General features: G+C 38.4%; 2 protein-coding genes across 3 annotated transcripts; one reads left to right on the forward strand and one right to left on the reverse strand.

Annotated features, from left to right (window-relative positions):
• The first annotated feature begins 6 nt into the window (after positions 1-6).
• LOC110044397 (uncharacterized) lies at positions 7-5,335 on the forward strand. 2 transcript variants are annotated; one of them, XM_020749940.2, is made up of 7 exons: positions 7-211; positions 877-1,027; positions 1,719-1,773; positions 1,943-2,082; positions 2,318-2,809; positions 3,335-3,523; positions 4,062-5,335. In XM_020749940.2, the coding sequence occupies exons 1-7, from the start codon at positions 41-43 to the stop codon at positions 4,247-4,249; spliced, it is 1,386 nt and encodes a 461-aa protein (XP_020605599.2). In that variant the 5' UTR covers positions 7-40; the 3' UTR covers positions 4,250-5,335. The 2 variants fall into 2 exon arrangements, with proteins under 2 accessions (XP_020605599.2, XP_089139436.1); XM_089283310.1 differs by having other exon boundaries at positions 1,743-1,773.
• Positions 5,272-14,771, reverse strand: LOC110044399 (ribosome production factor 2 homolog). The gene is made up of 10 exons (XM_020749941.2): positions 14,624-14,771; positions 14,367-14,499; positions 13,981-14,018; positions 13,282-13,321; positions 12,477-12,558; positions 12,022-12,098; positions 6,857-6,956; positions 6,440-6,542; positions 5,999-6,143; positions 5,272-5,586 (listed from the first exon to the last, which is right to left on the reverse strand). Exons 1-10 carry the CDS (start codon positions 14,641-14,643, stop codon positions 5,413-5,415), a joined length of 912 nt encoding a protein of 303 aa, XP_020605600.2. The 5' UTR covers positions 14,644-14,771; the 3' UTR covers positions 5,272-5,412.
• Between the last annotated feature and the right edge of the window lie 6,687 nt (positions 14,772-21,458).

The raw sequence follows: 21,458 nt of genomic DNA on the forward strand, positions 1-21,458 counted from the left end.
AGCACTAAAGAGCGGGAGTTTCGATCCTGAAGTAAACAAAATGGCTTCGAGTGAAGAATTTTTTAGTCGTCTCCGTAAGCTAGCTTCCACCGTCGACAAGGAAACCAATGAATTGAAAGAGAATCTGGAAAATTCTGAAAATTCTGCTTACAATGAAAATCGTGCCTGCCTACTGCTACGAGAAACTCTTGCAGAAATTAAAGATTTGAAGGTGAGGTACAACTTTAGTTAGGCTTAAAAATTGTTATTAGTTTTGGAAGTTCCTTAAAAAGGGACTTCCAAATGAAAAACCCTTCTTAGCGATTTTTACTTTCTATTACTTTCTTAAATGCACATTTTTAATTATTAAGATTAGTACAGATCATTTTGGCGAATTGTACAGCGCCTAGAGCAGGCATGGATAGGCGCTATATAAATATTTATTTATTATTATTTATTATTTATTAAGAAAATCTAATATGACAAAATTCGACGAGGGTTTTTCGTACAAGAATTTTTAAAAAAGATTCGCGATCGTTGTAGAACTGCAACATCCTTTATAGCTTTCAGGAACCTAAACAATATTTTCATGAACCGGTCCTGCAAATCCGTGTAGATCTTCACTTATCCACCTAAGGATTCTCAAGAAGATAGATATATTAAAAAGATCTTCGAGGAACTTTCAAGAATTTTCGCTAGTCCAGGAAATGCTGAATTTGGTTTGTGTCGCTGGTGAGAGTGCACAAAATATTATCAAGTGAAAATTCTGTTATAAACTTTTGTAATTAAGCTGTTTATTTACTCCAATTTTTTGTTACAATTATCAAAGATACTTACTAACTTTGTTAATGTATATCAGCTTGTCTTTTAATTTCGTGTGTCTTCCTCACCCTCCAGAGAGAAATCAACACCAAAGTTGAAGAAGTACAGCAAAGATGTACATTTGGAAACTTTGTCTCCACTTGTGAGAGACTCATGACTCAAACAAAGGACCAAACAAATGAATTAGAGGCTCACCTTGAAAAGTATGGATACATCAGGCCTAAAGGTATAAAACTATAAATACATTGTGGTAAATGAATGGGGTTGTGTGACTGGCTAAATAATCCAATCATGGAAGAAGAGCAACCTTCTCTGCGTGTAGCTGTTCTAAGAGAGGACTCTATCCACTAAAACAAAAGTGGGGGTGGGGGGGGGGGGGGGGGAGGGTGTCCAGTGTATAGCATTTTTCCATTCTCAAACAATGGGGGCGTAAACTTCAACAGGAGATTGGCCACCCAGTTTACAAAATTTTATGTTATTATAATTTTTATTTTCTCATCTGAGATTTAGCCATGACTTGTGTTTAGTGACTGGGTTTTGGAGGTGTTGAATATGGATGAATTCCCTGTAATCCCCTCCCAGTTAGCAGTAGCTCTAGCATCAGCTCTGGTAAGTTAACCCACCGTTGGCAGCTCAAGCTGAATGCATGAGAGCCAATTTCAATGTCCCTGATTTATAGTGAGTAATATCAGGAATATTAAATGTAGAAATAGCATCAACTCTGAAAAAAAGAATCCAAGTTCCAAATGGGATTTGAACACATGACCCTCTCTGGTCTAGCCGGATGCTAGATCATGGAGGGTTGTGGATTCAAATCCCATCTGGAACTCGGATTTTTTCCCGAGTTGATGCTATTTCTACATTTAAAATTAACTTTTGTCAAGAGAACAATTGCACCATATTTCTTTTTCTTTGAGACAATTTACCTGATCTGATCCAAGTTGGCTCAAACCTCCATGAAGACAGTACAAGGTGGGTAGCTGGTTAAACAAATCTAATGAACTCATCTTGATAATTATTTTGAAATTTTGCTCTCAGCTTTTGTGAGTTGTTATTCTGTTCAAGTGAACTTTAAACTTATTATTACATGCAGACCTGATATGTTAACTAATACAATGTTCACTGGTTTGATTTTACTCAGTGTTACTATGACAACAAACCACACCCTTTCAAGCTCTGAACAGTCTGACAACACTGAGGATGTCCCATTTGAGAATGCATCAGATAATGAGCAGGGCACCCCCATGGAAACAAACCAATCTGATCAGATCGAAAACACAGGTGACTGCTGATAATCAATCATGGAGTTAGAAGGATCTATAGAAATTCAGTTAAAGATTATTCCATACAATCAGACCAAAGTTCTCAGGTTTTAGTGTGTAGGCTTCAATTGTTTTGTCGTGCAACCCATTGTTTTTAATAACTTAGTAATTAGATGAACATTTTCAGAAAACCAAAAAAATGTCAAGTATCTTGACTAGTAATTATTCTACATGCCAAATGATTTATTTTTTAGTAATAGAAAATGCTGAAGACCTTCTCAAGACTCCGGAGCCACCAGTGACATTCACCAAAATGATTGAGGTTACTCCACAAAGACCATTAATTGGTGCCAAGGAGGAAACTGCACAGGGTGACATTCAACTTACACCTTGCACAACTCCAGAACCTCCGCAAACAACCACACCCATGATAAAACTACGACTGGCCATGGAAAGCACAGGCACCCCAAGTAGAGACACTTCAACACCACAGGGTCTGCCACCACAGCCAGTGACTGTTACACCAATGATTAAACATTCAAATGAAAGAGCCAAGACTCTAACAAGCTTGTCACAAGAAATGGGATCCCCTGATCTACCAGTACCACCCACCATGGGTACCCCAGGGCTCAAGACAATTGTTACTGCTGGAAAAGAATCTCCCATTGCTGTGGCTGAGTTGTCTTTTAATTTGGACAGCCTGCCACCTCCCCCTGACATCAAGTCTGTTCAGATTCTAAAACCAGGTGTGTAAAATCAGAGCTGGGCTTACTGTTGAAAAAAATAGAGCCTAACAAACATTTTAGTGGTTTGGTTGGGCCATTTTGCAAATTAAAAGTCAAGTTTTGTAATTAATAAGTTTTGTTACCTTTGAAGAATTGCTTTTTCTGGAGGGAGGAGTGATTACTTACGGAGTTCTGCAGTAGCTATTAACAATGGTGCCCAGAGATCACTGTAAATGCAAAATTTCTAGACGTATATACATGATTTCCTCAAAGGACATGTTGTGGTGTTAAAAAAAAAAAAACTATTGTGATGTCACAAAACTTGGTGTGGATCATGTTGCAAACTTTTCAACAGCAAAACCCTGAGACATTGTTACCTGAATTAATGGGCGACAAATAGTCCTGTGTAACAATTACCATTGTCAGAATGTTTCATTATTTAAAATCCTTTTTTACATCATCATTACAGCAGTGAATAATTTTCAATTTGCATCTGTGCTATGAAAGAACATGTCCACATATTTAATCTCCCTTCTCATTTAACAGATGACATTGTGGTACCTCAAGCTGCCTGTATGGCAGATTACAGTCAACATACCCAGCATGTGTTTGTACAACCTCTCAATGAACGAGAGTATAACATTATACCAGTTTATGTGGCCAACCAATTTAGCCTGGAATGCATTAATCAACATCTCCAGACAATTAATGCATTCTTAGCAAGCAATAGTCAAGGTAAGTGCTTGAAGAGGTCATCACTGAAAAAGTAAATCAACTGTTCCTCTCAGTTTTTCCACAAGACCATAGATGAACATTTACTTATTTACTGCATGTGTTACTTACATCCATGGCATTGCACAAACACCACTACTAAGTGACACCAACCTTTGAAGTAAGGTTGTGAAAAAGATACCTTTGTCGCACCCACCGCAAACCTTTGCTGTCTTTTGATTAACTATTATGGGCTGCCAAAACAGTCTTACATCAATGGTGTCAGGATTTCAACTTTGACGACGTAACAATTTATAAATGTAAATAAAAGTAAGAGCAACAGCTTCTTGCACAAGTTACCTTATTTCAGCATTATGGTCATTTACAAGAATTAACTGTGACATACAACCCATTAACTCTGACTCCATTTTCCTTTTCCCTGCAACATCTTGGGACTATCTTTGTTCCTTCTCTGAAAGAGATTTCACGGGAAAGGATGCTTGGCAAAACCGCACTGATCATGCTTGTATTTCACAAAACATTTTTTGCGCTTTAATTTTAGATCAGTCTGAAGCGAGTTCTATTCTTGAGCAGGATCTTAGAGACCTTCTGAGCTTGGGAGCAGCTACAAAAGCATTCATGTTGGCCTTGGTAAAGACAGGGAGGTTAAAAGTAGCTGGAAAGAGCATAATGTTCCTGAACCCTGCACAAAGAACTCAAAATAACAGATGCATTGTCTTCCTAAAATAGCAACAATGGACTAGCATTTCGTATGTTGTTCTTAGCTTACCTTCTTTCTTCCATGCAATAAGGAAGGAAAATGAAGAAAGAAAGAAGGGTCAGCACTAAGCCTTCATTGGCCTGGTCTTTAAACATAAAATAATGGTGTTGCAAGTTCAAGTACAGGTTTGTTTTCAATTTTTTAAGGGAGCCAGGGCTCGAGATTAACACTTACGTACAGTACCATAGGCAATTACTTTCAGGTTAGTGAAATTCAGATTTGCCTAGCAGGTTTAATATTTCTACTAGCCTCAGCTATTCTTGTAACATTTTTAAATGAAAATCAAACTTGGCATTCTTGTCATTTGTAATAATCTGCACATAGGAAAGCATGAACAGAGAGCTGAACAGAATGTTATGGAGAAAACGTATTAATAGTTATTTATTACTTTACTTTAACTCTCCAATTACAACAGTTTTTATTAAGAGTTTCAATTCCAGACATGTTTAGCTGTAGTGAAGCATGCAAAAAAATTAATAATTATGTCCTGAAAACTGAGTAGTGAAAAATTTGGCAAGTTAATTTAACCACACTTTTAGCAGTGACACTAGCCAGCAGGACAGGTGCACTTAGTTTTGAGCCCTGTTAAGGGTCAGCCATTGAACTCTGGGTCAAGCAGTCTTGATCTGAGTGCTGACTAATGTCTGTGTCGTGTTCTTGGGGAAGAGTTATAAGACACTTAACATTCACAGTGCTTCTCTCTCATCACTCTTTGGCCAAGAGTGCTTATATGTATAATCAAATACTGGCAAAGCATTAGAGCAACCTGATGAAATATGGCTCTGTGCAGACTTTGCCTCTTCGTAGCTTGGATTTCTAGAAACCCCTTATTTCTACAGCGTAGGTCGGAAGATTGGAGATAGTTTTAAAATTTAATTGTGTAAGTTGGTTCTGAGAATATGGTAGTATACTTCACAACATTATTTTGTTGACTTGTTTAATCATTGTGACATTTAGAATTTGTGTTAATGCAAGAGGAAGGAGCCCAAAGTAAAGTAAATGTGAAAGGACTTCAGAGAAGCACTGTTTAATACACTAAAGAATGTTCCTACAAACTGTTGCAAATGTTAATTTCTGCATGGACAGTGCTCATTGTGTTATTTCTGTTATCAAAACATTCTACAACCAGGTGTTATTTCTTCTTTTTAACTTTGTTTTTCTGTGGTGATGTTTCTGTAGTGTCCAGTTGTCTTTTGAGTCCTTTCATTTTCCTGGTTTGTAGCTTGCCATAGTCTTGTCGTTGCATGTGCACTTGCCCTTCTTTGGTGCCAAATGCATCATATGACATATTCTTCACTTTCTTGGGCTAGAAAAAAAAAACACAAATCCTGACACAATTGCACTGCACATAACAATAAAATCATAGGATCTTTATGATGAAAAGAGACTTTGTCATACAGAAACAGCAAAATAAACTGTTTTCTTCACGAGTTGTTTATGATCCCGAAAATTAATCCTCCAAGCATTTTGACCCATTGAACAGTTGTGTGGAGCACTGAGCACAACAAAACATTATCACAACAGTGAACTCTCTGAGGCAGATATCATTGGGAGCAGAGCTCTCTATCTGTCTGCTTTAGACAAATCTCCAGTCTAGAAGACCTCAGCTGCAGAGAAACAAGTGAAATTCAAATGGAACAAGCAAGACAACTATGTCTGCCTAAGGGAGGAGTGTGCCTTATGATGGTGTCCATTTGTGAAACTTGTTTTATGCTTACCTTCACTACCCTTGGTACTTTTGTAGCAGCTTTCATTAAATCATCTGATGCCAAATGCGTTCTTCTTAGTACCAAGTCTAGTGATGGGCCCATTTCTTCAACCTCAACTCGTGGAGTACGGCTTCCTGATTTCTTCAACAACACTCTGAAATAAATTTAAACATTTTTCTTGTTTGGAAACAGTGGTACTGCCACAGGCTATCAAGACTATAGACATGGTACCATCTAGTAAATTGATAATGGATCTTATGTGCTTTGGAAACTAAATATCGCTGACAACAGCTCTCCTTGAAAATCAAGGCTTTTATAAACTTGGAAAGCATTCATGACCATTCACAAAGTTACAAATTGAAAGGTCAATCTCATATTTGCTGCAAATGCTTTTGGTAAACCATGAGAAGCAAAGTTTAATGGTCTAAGAGCTTTTGTTAATATTCATACCTGTAGCTTCTGAGATAGATTTTATCATCAACAGCTGTAAATTGAAGCACATGTTCTAGTCCCTGTAACCTAACTTTCTCAATTACTGGTCCTCTGTAAAAATCTGCAAGGGACAGCAACAATATTACAAGACCATTATAATGTTTGTTGGTATTGTAAGATCTCTTTACCATAATATGTTTGGGTCTATTCTTGATGCTGACTTCATTTCTCAAACATTAGTGATGCTCTAGTAATCATTATTTAACCAGCATACTCCTTCAGTTTTACAATTTAACACTCTATCAGTAAAGGTCGTGCTAAAGAGATAAAATTTGACCATAATTTTTTTAAATTACACAGGTACTCCCTCATAATCTATGACCATTCAGCACCATGACATGACATTACTGTGACAATGCAAATGTTTTAACCCACCTATGAGAATACTCTTCAATCGTTTGTAAGTTGCATCATTTTCAAAAACTTGCCCAGAAAATAACAAACAGGGTTTTGTACCAGCTGAACACTTGCGAGTCTGCAAAAAAATATAAATGGCATTCTATCTCCTTTAGTCTCCTAGCTAACTCCCTAGGGTGAACAAAATTCACCACTCCCTAGGGAAACAACAACTTGAACTTTCAACTCGCACACGATCAGGTTGCACAACTTGAAATGTTGGCAGATTTTTTTTCACAGTTTTTTCTCTTTTGAGCTGGGAGGTATAACAAACACTAAATGACTGGCCCCATATACCACAGGAAAGATTGAGTTTTGTTTCCTCTCGAGCTGACATTGAGGGTCTTGAGGAAACAAAATTCACTGTTTCTCTTGGGGCTAGTCATTAGGTGTTTAAATGACTTCTCAGTCAATGTTATAGTCAAATTTTGGTGTCTTGTTAGTGGTCAAACTAACAGGGATACATTGGTCCTCTACTATGCGTTACCAAAAATGTAATGCAAAAATGTCTTGCAAATCTAATTTATAGTGGTCATGCACTTAGCTTTACAAGCCCTGAGCTTAGCCAGTTTACAGGCATGCCACTGAAACAAAGGAAACAAATATTTCAAATAAACAGAACACAGTTAAAATCCCAACTGGCAGGAGGCAGTGCTCTGTTTTAAGTGGCTGTGCTCTTTTTTTCATTGTTATTTTTTCACATTGCATGTATTTATTTTTATTGTAAAATTTTTCTGGGCGCAAAATAAAGATTGTTGTTGTTGTTGCAAAGCAGATTTATATTAACCATGCAAGTCTCCAATATCAAAATAGAAATTATTCATACAAGTAGATATTGGTGTATAGGCAAAAGAATTTGCTTAGTATTTGAAAATATATATATATATATGCTCCTCTAAGAGTTGGGCGCTTTTTGAAATCCATTCACCACAAGGAAATAGAATTTTTATATATATGTATGTATGTATGGATGGATGGATGGATGGGATGGATGGATGGATGGATGGGATGGATGGATGGATGGGATGGATGGATGTATGTATGTATATATATACATTAAAAACGGTTATTAAACTCATCGCAAATAGATGAGCTTGGGAACTGGTGCCTTAAAGGTTAGCGGGGTGCCAAAGCCATAAGCCGCTAGGAGGTATCCATGGCAACCCTGGAAAGCAGGAACCACCCAATGAGCGTCCGCTAACCGGCACCGTCACACTGAAAGAAATTCAGTGGAATCTACTTACCTGGGGAATACTTACCCTGACCAAGAACAAAACGGGAGGGAGGAGAGGGTGCAAGAATCCGCAATGATTCGCGAGCAAAGCAGTGCAACTGATCCGCAACAATCAGCAGAATACACTACAACACTATTATGCAATGAACCATAAACCCCTGCAAAACTCCTGAAGGCCGCCCCACAGGTCACGTACTCCCAAACGCGGAAACCGCTGGCTGCATAAGCTCATATTTAACTTGCCTAAATGATATTAGCTGGATGGGCACACTAGCTAGCTGCATTAGCTCGAGTTTAACCTTGCCTAAATGATATTTAGCCACATTAAAATGCCTCAAGCCAACAAAGAATGCCACTGCGTCAGGAGGATCAATGAAGATTCACAGTCCAAGCCTCACCGCAAAAATGAATTTAAAAACGTTCGATAAAGCAAGGACGGACAACTTCTGACGGTAAAAAAAGTTAAAAATTTAATAGAAAAACGTTTCGGTCTTAGACCTTCATCAGTTACCTGATGAAGGTCTAAGACCGAAACGCTTTTCTATTAAATTTTTAACTGTTAACTGATGAAGGTCTAAGACCGAAACGTTTTTCTATTAAATTTTTAACTTTTTAACTTTTTTTACTGTCAGAAGTTGTCCGTCCTTGCTTTATCAAATGTTTATATATATATATATATATATATATATATATATATATATATATATATATATATATATATATATATATATATATATATATATATATATATAAATAAAGTTAAGATGCTTCGAGCCAACAGGGATGCCATGCGCCAGAAGGATCCAAAAGGATTCGTAGTCCAAACCTCGAGTAATGAAATTTGTAGGCAATTGTGGAAAATGAGGACGGACAACTTCGAGCGAAAAAAATATATATATACAGTAAAAAATCTAAGAAATCTAAAAAAAAGGTTTAAAAATTTTCCATTTGTAACAACATTTAATCCAAATTTACCTGATGTTGGTCGCATCATCAGAAAACACCTAGGTATTTTGGAATCCAACCCCAAATTAAAAGAATTTTTTCCGCCAAATTCCATCATAGCCTCTTTTCGAAGATCTAAAAACCTTAAGGAGTTGTTAGCGCCATCTCGTTATGGCTCTAACACTAAGATTGAAGAGGTTGTTGAGGTTAAGGGTTGCTTTAAATGCAAAAGAACAAGATGTGATCTCTGTCGCAACTACTTTGTTGAATCAAATTCTTTCCAAAGTTTTCAAACAGGCAAGAGCTATAAGATACGATTGAAACTTTCCTGTGATTCAAAAAATATCATTTATTTGGCTTCGTGTAAGAAATGCAACTTACAATACATTGGCTCTACAACAACAGATTTTAGAGTTAGATTTCGCAACCACAAGTCTGCTATGCTGACCAAGAAAAAGACTTGTGAGGTAGCGGTGCATTTCAACAGAACACCGCACGACTTAAACGACTTTTCTTTCCAGTGTATTGATCAAGTGCAGATAAATGCAAACAATACAAGTAACATCAAAAAGCTTTTAATCACTAAAGAGGCATATTGGAGTGCACAGTTGTTCTCTCTGGCACCTTTTGGCTTGAACAAACGTCAAGAATTCCACTCGAAAAAAAGAATAAACTACAATTAGCGCAAAAATAACTTGCAAATTTGGCGGTTATCTTAGTTCAGGTGTTCAAAGGCCCTGACCTTGGATCTTGTTAGCTTTGTTAGCGCTAGGTTTTCTCAGGGGCCCCCATCGGGGAATTTATTACATTATTGTTGTTTAAGGGCCCTGTTTAGGGCGCCTGTTGTGCCTTGCCGCGGCATAGTTTCAAGGGCTTTGTTTGGGGATTTTGGGACCGCCTTTTTTGAACATTGAATATTTTACACGCGGGTCTCTTCACACTTTCGGCTGACTCGACGAATCGCGTTACTTTTTTGATATTAATCTTATTTGTATTATATTCGATTATTTATTCTTATTTGGTTTGTGTCTTGAGTTTTGTACCGCATTGTCATAGTATCTCGCTTAGTAATCACCGATTGTTTATCATTGGTTAATTTTTTCGTTTTCATGTGTTACCACGCCCTGTTATGTAATCATCTTTGTAATATGATGTCATTTTTTATACTGTAAACTTATTTAAGGTTATTGTAATTTATTATTCACTTGCACTGCAACTGATGAAGGTCTTTGACCGAAACGTTTATTTTTATTAAATTTTTAAACCTTTTTTTTAGATTTCTTAGATTTTTTACTGTATATATATATTTTTTTCGCTCGAAGTTGTCCGTCCTCGTTTTCCACAATTGCCTATACACACACACACACACACACACACACACACACACACACACAAGCAGAACCTACAAACCATTTACAAAACCCAACAACAAACTACTATACGTCCATCGACAGAACAACCACCCCCCGCAACTACTAAAGAACATCCCAGAAAACATAAACAAAAGGCTAACAAGCATCTCATCAAGCCAAAAGGTTTTCTACGAAGCCATACCCCCGTACCAAAAAGCTCTAAATGAAAGCGGATACACCTACAAATTGACATACAACCATCAGCCCATACAAACACCGAGGAGAAACCGCAAGAGAAACATCACCTGGTACAATCCCCCATGGAACTCCAACGTCAAAACCAACCTAGGAAAGAAGTTCCTCCACATAGTCGACAAATGCTTCCCAAAGAACCACCCACTTAACAAGATCTTCAACAGACACACGCTCAAGCTTAGCTACTCCTGCATGCCCAACATGAAATCCATTATCTCGTCACACAACAAAACACTCCTCTCCGATTACAACACAGCCCCAACACAACAACCCAACAAACAGTGCAACTGCCGAACAAAAGACGAATGCCCCCTTCAAGGTAAATGCCTTGAAACGAATGTGGTATACCAAGCAACCGTAACAACCGACACAAACAGAATCATACGTAGGACTCACAACAAACTTCAATGAACGTTTCAGAAATCATACAACATCCTTCCGACACGTCAACAAAAGAAACAGCACCGAACTGTCAAAACATGTATGGAAACTGAAAGACGCCAAGAAACCATTCAATATAGCATGGAAAGTCCTCAGAAAATCCAAGCCTTACAACAACGTAACTAAAAAATGCAGTTTATGTCTTTACGAAAAATTTCTAATAATCTGCAGGAAAGACCTATGTAGCCTCAACAAACGTAATGAATTAGCAACTTCGTGCCCTCACAGAAACAGATATGTACTCAAAAACCTTAAGATAACGTAACGCAATAATCAGCACCATAGCAACTATTTGAATTTGTATTTAACTGCCAGCATTTAAATTAACCGGTCATTCGTTGATGTTGCCTGATGAGTGTGGTCACTTGTTGACCATATGAAACAGGTCTGTAGCAATAAAACGATGAATCACTCCTGAAGTCCTGAACTACATTTAATGAATATACTATGCTCCTCTAAGAGTTGAGCGCTTTTTGAAATCCATTCACCACAAGGAAATAGAAATATATATATATATATATATATAATAATAATATAATATGCCATCACCATTATAATATGCCGTTATTATTATTATATCATAATAATATTATTATATGCATCTTTTAACATAAGGAAGCTATACACTACCCTACCATGAGGTGGTTTTGCTCTGTGAAAAACACACTTGACTTATCAGGGCTTGAAAAAAAAAATTGAATTCCAGCTTGCCCTTGAGACAAGTGGCCCTAAGATGGCTTGCCTGATCCCCTGCCCATTGGGCAAGTGAGAATGAAAAGCTGCCTGCCCAGCAGGAAAATCTACTTGTCCCAGACGACTGGATGGCACTTTTTTCGAGCCCTGCTTATAGGTACACATGTAGATTTAATAGACATTTTATGATGGAATCTTAAGGACCAAATGCATTCTTGTCTCACCTTTATCTCATTTAGAGATATAAATTTGTCAATTCCTAATTCAATCATGTCCAAGATATGACCATCAAAACAACGTCCTAGGAAGTAAACAATTGCTTTATGAACTGTAATCAAATGCTAGAGGTACAAGCATGTGTTGACTTATATGAATAAAAATAATACAGTGGTCATTACTGAGTGCTTAAAAAACAGACATTTCATGGATGGTTTTCACACCACCTGTTACAGCCAGCACAAGCACCAATGAGTTAATACGTTTCTCATAAATAAAGAAGGACTAGTCCACACACGTTTGGACATATAACAAGCACCTTTCTTATCCTACATAAGAACCTAAATAGCCCATTGCAAATTCTCAGTAAACACCACATGTATAAGAATTTTTTGGAGGTAACCTCAAGAAGTCTAGCTTCATATAGATGGATGTTTACTGTAGCGCAAAGAGATCAACATACCAATGACAAGACTGTGAGGTCTTTTCTTGGAATGTGAACCAAAAAGGAATAAAGATGCATCATTTCTAACACTGAAGAATTCCTGAAATAAATCAGAATTTGCAGTCAATTAAATTCTGTGAGTTGACCTTGTAAATCTCAAGAAAGACCGTCACCTTGGGTATTGTTTTCAACATTTACCTGTCTGAAAATGTCATAAACGTTGGGATGACTGTTCAATAATAATACTGTTATTTTTTTTTCCAAAATGAGCAAAACTAAGCAAGACACGGCAATAACATTTTATAATTCAGTTTCTAATTTGCAACATTCACCACAGTTGATGATAGTGCACATTGTACCAAACGCTTATTGACTGAGTGTGAGGGCCAGATAGGAAAATATTTGGCTCAAAGTCAAGATCAGGGTTATCAAAAGTAGCTCACTAAAAATGGAAATCACCATCTACCCCATGATCTCGGGCGGCTTTTCTACTGAAGTACTGGTCTGGTTTTTTAGCAAAAAATGGCAAAATTGGTCATTTACACAAACAATTAAAGTCTGTATATGAGACCTGGCTGGTGACATTTTGTTGGCTACTTAGACAAGACGCTTTACTCTCACAGTGCCTCTCTCTACCCAGGTGCATAATTGGGTACCAGGGAATTTAATGCTGGGTGGGCAACCCTGTGATGGACTAGCATCTCATCCAGGGGGGAGAAGAAATACTCCTAGTTGCTTCATCCTGCAGAAACCATAGATAAGCGCTGGCCTGATGGGCCACTTGGCTCGTATGTAGACTTTACCTTTTACATATTGTACTTACTAGAGAAGTGTGATCTTCAAATGGTCTCATGATATTTTTCCTACAATCATAACACAATTTCAGTACATTTGAAAAACATCATAACCACCTAATAAGAGGCCTTCGACGGAAAACCATCACCTAGCTAGATGATAAATTTGTAATAAATGTATTTTTTTGTCTTGATGTACCACTATCAGCGAAAGAAATGTCTAACAAAAATTCTATCAGAATAGGCCCTTTGCAGCTGGGGTCACGTGACCACATTTTTTCTCAAAAAAATTTCTATTATGGGCTATAACTTAAAGAATGCCAGAAATGGAAAGAGCATATTGAAAATACCAAAATGGCCAAGTTTGAGGCCCCCGTCTACAAAGGATGAGATTTTACGACGGTCTGAATTTTTAAAAAATAAGAAGATTTGTATGGAAAAAGTTGTTGGAGAGCAAGGCCTTGCTCTCCAGCAACAATTTCCATACAAATCCTCTAAATTTTCTGAAAATTCAAACTGTCGTATAAACTTACTCTTTAATGCAAGGGACCTCAAACTTGGCCATTCTAGTATTTTTAATATGCTCTTTCCATTTCTGGCATTCTTTAAGTTATAGCCCATAATAGAAATTTTTAAAAGAAAAAATGTGGTCACGTGACCCCAGCTGCAAAGGGCCTATTAAAAATCTTTGGAGGTTTAGAAGTTATAAGTACATTTATAGCACTTACCTTTGAAACATGACTGAATTGGGCTTTTTAAGTAAACACTGCAAGATAAAGAAACAAAGATTGGCCACAGGATACTGATTATATCACTATTTAATGGGTATCTAGTTCACAGAAATTAAATCCTGAACTATTTAAAGTGTTACAGGTAACTGACTGCTTCAGTTAATCACTCTGCACCATTTCTTTTTTGTTTAACGGTCTCCACGAGCAAAACAAGTTCCTGCTTTTCACAGGGGCTCTTCCCAGCAAACCCTTTACTGACTTTATTACTCCATATTATAAGTAGGCTAAAAGAAATCAAAACTTCAAATGGTGGCTGAACGACCTTGTTTATTTACATTTGGCCGGCCCACAGATTAATTTACACCGCCTTTCCTGTAACTTACAAGGTCTTTCATGGCTTGAGTCACTGTTTCGCTGGTCCTACCACCTCGTATGAACAACGCAGTTTTTGTGTTTTCCAAATCTTTGGGAGCACGTTGTTCGATTGCACGCTTTCCACGATGTGTTTTAGGACGTCTGATAAGAAAGAAAGCACAGAAAAGCCCAACAGAAGGTAAAAAAGGATACGTAAGTATCCGACATTAAAGAGAACGAGGGACAGGTCCAACGTGAAAAAGTATAAAAAGATAAAGTATCTTACACGACTCCAGTAGCCGCCATCTTGATTCCAGTACCTCGTGGAGAGCTGGTGACTGGAGTCAAAGGAGAGAGGGCCTAGGTTCGAGGTCCTCGCGTCCCAATCTTTGTAAATACTTTGCTCATTGGAAACAGCCGCAGATCGCTTTCGTTTTCTCCAAAAAAACAAAACCGCCCTACTGGAAAGACGATTATAAACATTTATTGGATGAGGTTTTTGTGATATCCAGAATAAACATGGTCGAGGCAGGAGGTAGGGGTTATCAGCCGAAGCCGAGGCTGATAACCCTCACCGAGACCTTGATTATTCTGGATACCACAAAAACCAAATCTAATAACTGCTTTATTATACACTAAACGAAAAAAAAAATATGGAAGTCATGTTTTTTGCTTCTTCACTAACGGCAAGCAACACAAAGCCCACGAACTTGACGTACCGCGGTCATACATAACATGATTACCCTTGACCTTGAGTGTCCTTGACATGATTATTGTATAATCCGCAGCTAGATGACGTCACAGGTGCTGATTTCGAAAATTCACTGTACGCTTTCGGCCAATCAGAAAAGAGATAATGAGTTCAATGTATAATCAGCATAACCGATCTTTTAACAATACGTAAAAATTCTTTACAATATGTCCATGATATTCGCTTTGATTTTCAAGTAATTTATGTTTGCAAGGCTAAAAAAGTTAAAAAGTAAACACACCGAACGTTTCCGACACTCGGTCATCTTCGGGGTAAGTAAACAGTCCGCTAATTGCGTATTTAATATATCAGTTACGTAATTCCGGATGGGAACAGTTTCGCAAAATAGCGATGACCCTGTCTGTTTAAAGATGGCTTCCCGGGGTATCCAATCGATGGAAACCGATGATCGGAAATTCAATTGATCAATCGATATCAATCGATAAAATTAGTTAATTGGTATCGATTGGTATCGGCCAATCGATGACCAATCGATAACCACAAAAAAACTGTTCACCGATTGCTATCGATTGGCTCAGCAACCTCGTACAGACGTCACGCACGCTACCTGTCCGATCATCCACCATTTTTCGGAAGCCCTGGGAACGAAATTGGTAAAACAAATTCCCAGAGAGAAGACCCAGTCTTCACAACGCAAAGAATATACCCTGTTGAACGTGTACTCGAATTACCCACTTGCCCGTCATTGCCTTTCCTTGTCATAATATCTACGCAAGACGTCCGGGTAGAGGGTTTACTGAATATAAGGTGCATCGTCAAAGGCTATCATCTTTGCCGTTTTAAGGTGAACCTCGGTGAAGTGTTAACTGTAAACAAGAAGAGGGGAGAACGGGGAAACGCGTTTAAAGTTGTAAACCATCGTGGACAGCTCGGCCACCTACAGTCCGAGCTTGTGGATCCTCTTTGGCCACTACATGCAGATATTTCTGTGTTGCTCTCCTGTTAACATTAAAATGAAATGTGTTTACAATTACTGCGTACAAAGTTGTTTTTTATGCGTCGATTCCGATTCCGTCAATCTGCAACCAATCGATACCAATTTATCTAGCGATTGGTATTGATAATCGATACCAATCGATAACCACACGAATCTTCGCCATCGATTGGTCATCGATCATCAATATCAATCGATTAATTGATATCGACTGGTATCGATTGATAGACTACGAGTAGTCCCTCTTTCGCGCTAACCTCTAGGATTTCGCGCGGCCATTTTTTTCTCGCGGTTTTCTTTCGCGTTACGCACGACGGACTAAGCGAAAGAGGGACTACTCGTAGTCTAATCGATTGATATCGATTGTCATCGATTATCGATTCCATCGACTGGATACCCCGGGTGGTTTCCATTGTTGGATCATTAGGTCTTCGAGGATTCTACACTTTGTAGTGGATTGAGCCGTGCAACGTATGCGCCAGCTAAAAGAATGCGAAGGATTCACACGTAGATGACGGGCAGAACACCGCAAGAACAGTCTCCTTTGTAGACTGCGGCACAAAGCAATTTGATAATTACACGGGTTATGAACCAGGCTTTGTTCGTCTACAGCTTACAAAGGATAACCTGCACACGCGGTAATCGCCATTTATGCCATTCAGCTCAATCTATGTGAGTTCTACACACCACCAAGACACTGACAGTAACGGCAACTTCAATTTGTACTCTACAAAAGAGAAGTACTCGAAAGGAAAACGCCTCGTCCTCTACTACGGTAAAATTGACGGAAAAAGAGAGACTTCAGTGATTTGCGTGTGTTTCTCTCCACCTTCCTCTTGACAATGTAAAGAGAAATGATTTGTTGATCAAGGATTGAAGCTTTGTACTTTTGTAAGGATTGTACTTTTGTACCTTTTTTAAACGACGTAAAACAGCTTTGTAATGAGACTACTCTGAAGCGTGTAAGACGGCAACATGTCCATCCTATTAACAGAACAAGAAAACTTGAAAGTCAACAAATTTGAGATGAAGTTCACTTGCCAATGACTTTAAACGAATTAAACGAGAAGGTAATCTATCAAACGCCAAACAGGTAATTGTCTTGTTTAGAATACTGTGAACAATAATACTAATATGATGAAAGTGGGCATTGTTGTCCTTCGTTTGTTGTATTTCCCGTGGGATCCTCAGTTATTAAATTGTTTAACTTAAACGAAGACGTGTCAAGCATTGCACAAGAAAAACGCGGCTTCGTCCTGTTCAGATGAGCTGCTCGCACAAAGTCCGCGTCATGTTCAATTTGAAAATGGAACCCAGATGGAATTCCGAGATAGGACAAGTGATGCAGAGCAACGCGAAGGAACAGAGGAAACTCAAACAACAAATAAGCCGCATAAATAACGCAAAAAGAGAACAGCTCGGAAAAATTGATCAGGAAATGATGTCTTTGAGGAAGCAGCTTCTCGAAGACCGCAAAATTCTCGGTACTCGCAGTGACATCAAGAGACGAGAATACCAAAATGCGAACATCCTCGAAACAGGTTGTGGATCGCAATTGTTTTAAACCTTTTCAAGAACGTTCGCGCCACAGAACTTCTGAAAAGCAAGAAAGTAAATTTAGTCCGTCCAGGTTTGTTCCTACTGTACAGGAAGGAATCGGCAGTTTCAAGAAAAAAATTCCCGATGCGGGAATGTTACCACCATCTTGTTCGACTCCTTCATTTCGCTCTGGCCGTCATTCCATAGCGGGAATTAATCTAAATGACACACTTCTCAGTAAACTTTATCCACAAACCAAACCAGGGAACGTGCCGCCGAAAAACACCAGCTCATCAAGCAGTATGATGGGGCTCGCCGGGTCGAAACTGGACCATCCACGTTTGCGACAGAGAAGGGCTAGCCTCCCTCAAGGGCTGGCGCTAGACAGAGACCAATCATTCGATTTACCCAAACTAAAAACGATTAAACTACAACCCGAGAGAGGTCACAGTAAACTAGCCATCGACAAAGAGAGCAAGGCGAATCAGAATGTTAAGCTCGGTAACTTCAGCAGGCACGTTGATGGCGCCTGAGTTGAGGTGGAAAAGAAGGAATTCGCTCCCAAATTTCGACAATATTCCTACAAGTGAAGTATATATTTACTGCGATGATCACACTTCACTTTCTTTAATATTCCTACAAGTCAAGATGTAATGGCTTGTAAAGAACGCCTGACAGCTAGACTGACGCGATCCAGACCAAAGCCGGAAAGCGCTACAAACAAAAACGTTGCGTCCCCAGTTAGGCCATCCATTTTCGGAAGACAGTTTAAGAAGAACCCTACACCAGTAACAGAGGGATCAGAACCAAACTGTCATGATGAAAACAGCGAGTCACTAGGCCGTGTATCCTCCGTTGAAACAAATGAACCCAGCGAAAACGAACTGCTCTCGAGTGAACAAGAACTTAGCTTCATTCCAAACGCTACTCTGCAAGAGAAGATGAACAAGTTTTTCCTGGAGTGGGTGGAAGGGTCGGACGAGGAGCCAAGAACTGATATCGAGAAACTTTTACAAGAGTTTCGAAAACAGAAAGTAGAAAAACATTGTATTTAATCCCAAGAAGCCGACAACGACATGGAAATTGAACACCCGATACAAGACATGTCTCGATATACAATAGACGCATTACCCGAGGAAGCCACTGCACGAATGGAAGACTATTTTAATTTGCTGTACTGTGAAGAACACGTTTAGCTAAATTAGAACGAAAGTGATAGTATTCCCTAGCTCAACCTGACATTAAGACAAAAGTTGTCAGGATAGCTAATCAGAAAAGTCGGAAGTTCCGAAAATAACGATTTAAATGTTTGTTTTGCTATTGCTAGTGGCGACGAAAACTATGCCGAAAAGGGCGTATACGTCCTTTGAAAGTGAAAAATGTTTTCGCATTTAGCCTTCTTGCGTTGCTGTAGAGACTAATTATTGCAAAAATCTTCGCTGCTGATACGCAATAAATAACATTCAAACGCCGTTATGTCGACGAATAGCAAAGTAAAAAATAAACCCATTTATTTTTTTGCTAGCAAGCTCAAGTTTTGCTGGCATATTTATTGGTATATTTGTAGCATAGTTTGACAAGATCCTTATTCTAGGTGTTACGTTAGAAATAAAAGATTTTCGCCTAACAGTGTTCGATACTTTTTTAACAACGCTCGAAAAAAACGGGTTGAGCACGCGAAAGTCTGCTTCCAAATTAAGCTCAACTGGTTTTCGCGCTTGTTATCACTTTGTACAAAAGACAGTTTTGTCAACAAATGTACAATACATTTCTTTACAATTTTAGGTGCAAATAAACATGGCACCATGGTGCAAAGAATATGTCGCCCCCAGCCGAGATACAGAATATTAAAACATACGGATAATTAATAGATTCAAAGGACTAAAAGATGAAGGATTAAGCAGAACTTTGCGAGCTATTACTGTTTTGCACGGGTTGGATAATAAACCGCCAAACAGTAGCTAGCTTAGCTTATTCAGATCACTGACCTGATTGACAAGAACTGACTTCCCTACGAGAGGAATCTCAAAAGTTCACTTTGGCCAAAACCACCAAGCTGGTTTCAGCAGTGTAAAAGATGAAAATAACTGCTAATAATCCTTTTTTAGACTAATTGTAATAAAAAAGGAATTAGTTTCAGGGGCTTTGGTCGATATTGGTTTTTGAAATGGTTTTAATTATCAAGAAATGAGGGCACTTTGGCAACACGGAAAATCCAAGGAGGACGAATGTCTACATAACACACCTTTTGCTGTTCATTTACAGAAATTATCCATTCATTTGTGTTCAAATTTGTTTCCTTGTGGTCAATACACTCTCATTAACAACAATATGACCTTCATTTGCGCGTAAGGAACGTTCAAGAATAACACTTGCATATGTATTAACATTCAAAATCATCAAAAGATAAACAATACCTTCCTTTGACATTCATTGGCTGTAAATGTATTTTCATTTTTGTCGAAATAAAATTCGTTGTCAGCAAATTTGATATTCTCTCTTCCTTAAATAAATGTTATATGGCTGTAATGTTTGTCTCACCGCACTTAAGGTTCTCACCTTCATGGATATGGTTGTATAATAATGCAATTGATTGTGAGTGCTCATGCAAATCGTGTTATTGAAAGTCTTCTGTTGAAAAAGGATTGAATGGATATTTTCTGTAATTGACCAGCAAAAGGTGTAAACGGAGTTCTTTCAATTTTTCTAATCATTTCGTTAAGTTCCTTTACTTTTCAGATATTCCGAACGCAGGGCAAGACCCGCGGGGGGAGGGAGGGGGCAGAGGACGAGTGCGCTCTGGATGAAGTTCGTGTAAGGGAGTGTTGAGCACGGAAAACGTAACAATTTTTGGTGTGCTTCAAGTGGGCACGTCGTATACTTCTTCACTATATTTTTTAAACGTTCCTTTCTGTTTAACTATCCTAGTACCGTTGTCGAAAACAAGAAAACAGCCATCTCCAAACTAATGGTGTGAAAAAAAGATCCCCGCCTCCCCCTGATTAGCTCATCTTTGCTCTGCGTGCCCAGCTGGAAATGTTGTGTAACGGAGTTAATTATAGCTCAAATAAATAGACTATCTTTATCTTTTTAAGCCAGGAATATTTGCTAAGCCCTCCCAAGAGAACCGAGTCTATATTAAGCCTTAGAGAAGCAACATCAATAGCAGTCGCCGATGGGCTTGTGCAGGGCACCCGCAGTCTGGCTAACTTGACAAACCTGGAGCAACGTGTTCATTTTAATATAGTCACGTTTTCAGCCAAGCTTGAAGGCGTTCCAAGTTAACAAGGAACGGCTTTGAAAAAGCTGGATCAATCCTTCACTTATTAATAAGATCGACTGGATTTAGCTCTTTTTAACCGAGCAGGAGGTCTGTATGGCAGAATCTTGACCGAGGTCTGTACACATGACCGAGGTCAAGATTCTCCCATACTGACCGACTAAGCTTTGTTAATAAGATGTTTATTATATGGCAAACAAGAACAATTTAATTCGCTTACTGTAACTGGTTTGTACTAACTGACATTTTGCTCGCGAACGGCGATGAGGCGAACTTAGTTCTTCCAAAGTTTGCTCTTCACTTTTTTTTCATCAGGCTTTTTGGCACTTCCATAAATAAACATTGTTAGAAGAAAATAGTCAATACTTTTGCATTTTAGTTTGCAACTTTTTCACCGCAAAATGTAACCGCTCTAAAAAATTTTAGTTACGAGCCTGACAAAAATTAGGCGAAATCATTTGAAGGCTTACTGGCCATATCGCAACTTTGTAAAGTTTGCGGAAGAACTGTGCAACGCGAAGGGAAAAAAGACGAGTTTAAGACTCGCCTTAAAGTCGGTCTGTGAAAGCAGAGTTCGGCGCGGCAAGAATGTTCGC

This window comes from Orbicella faveolata, unplaced genomic scaffold (genome assembly GCF_042242905.1).
Source record: "Orbicella faveolata isolate gen_17 unplaced genomic scaffold, um_ofav_v1 contig_12, whole genome shotgun sequence".
Classification (NCBI taxonomy): Eukaryota; Metazoa; Cnidaria; class Anthozoa; order Scleractinia; family Merulinidae; genus Orbicella; species Orbicella faveolata.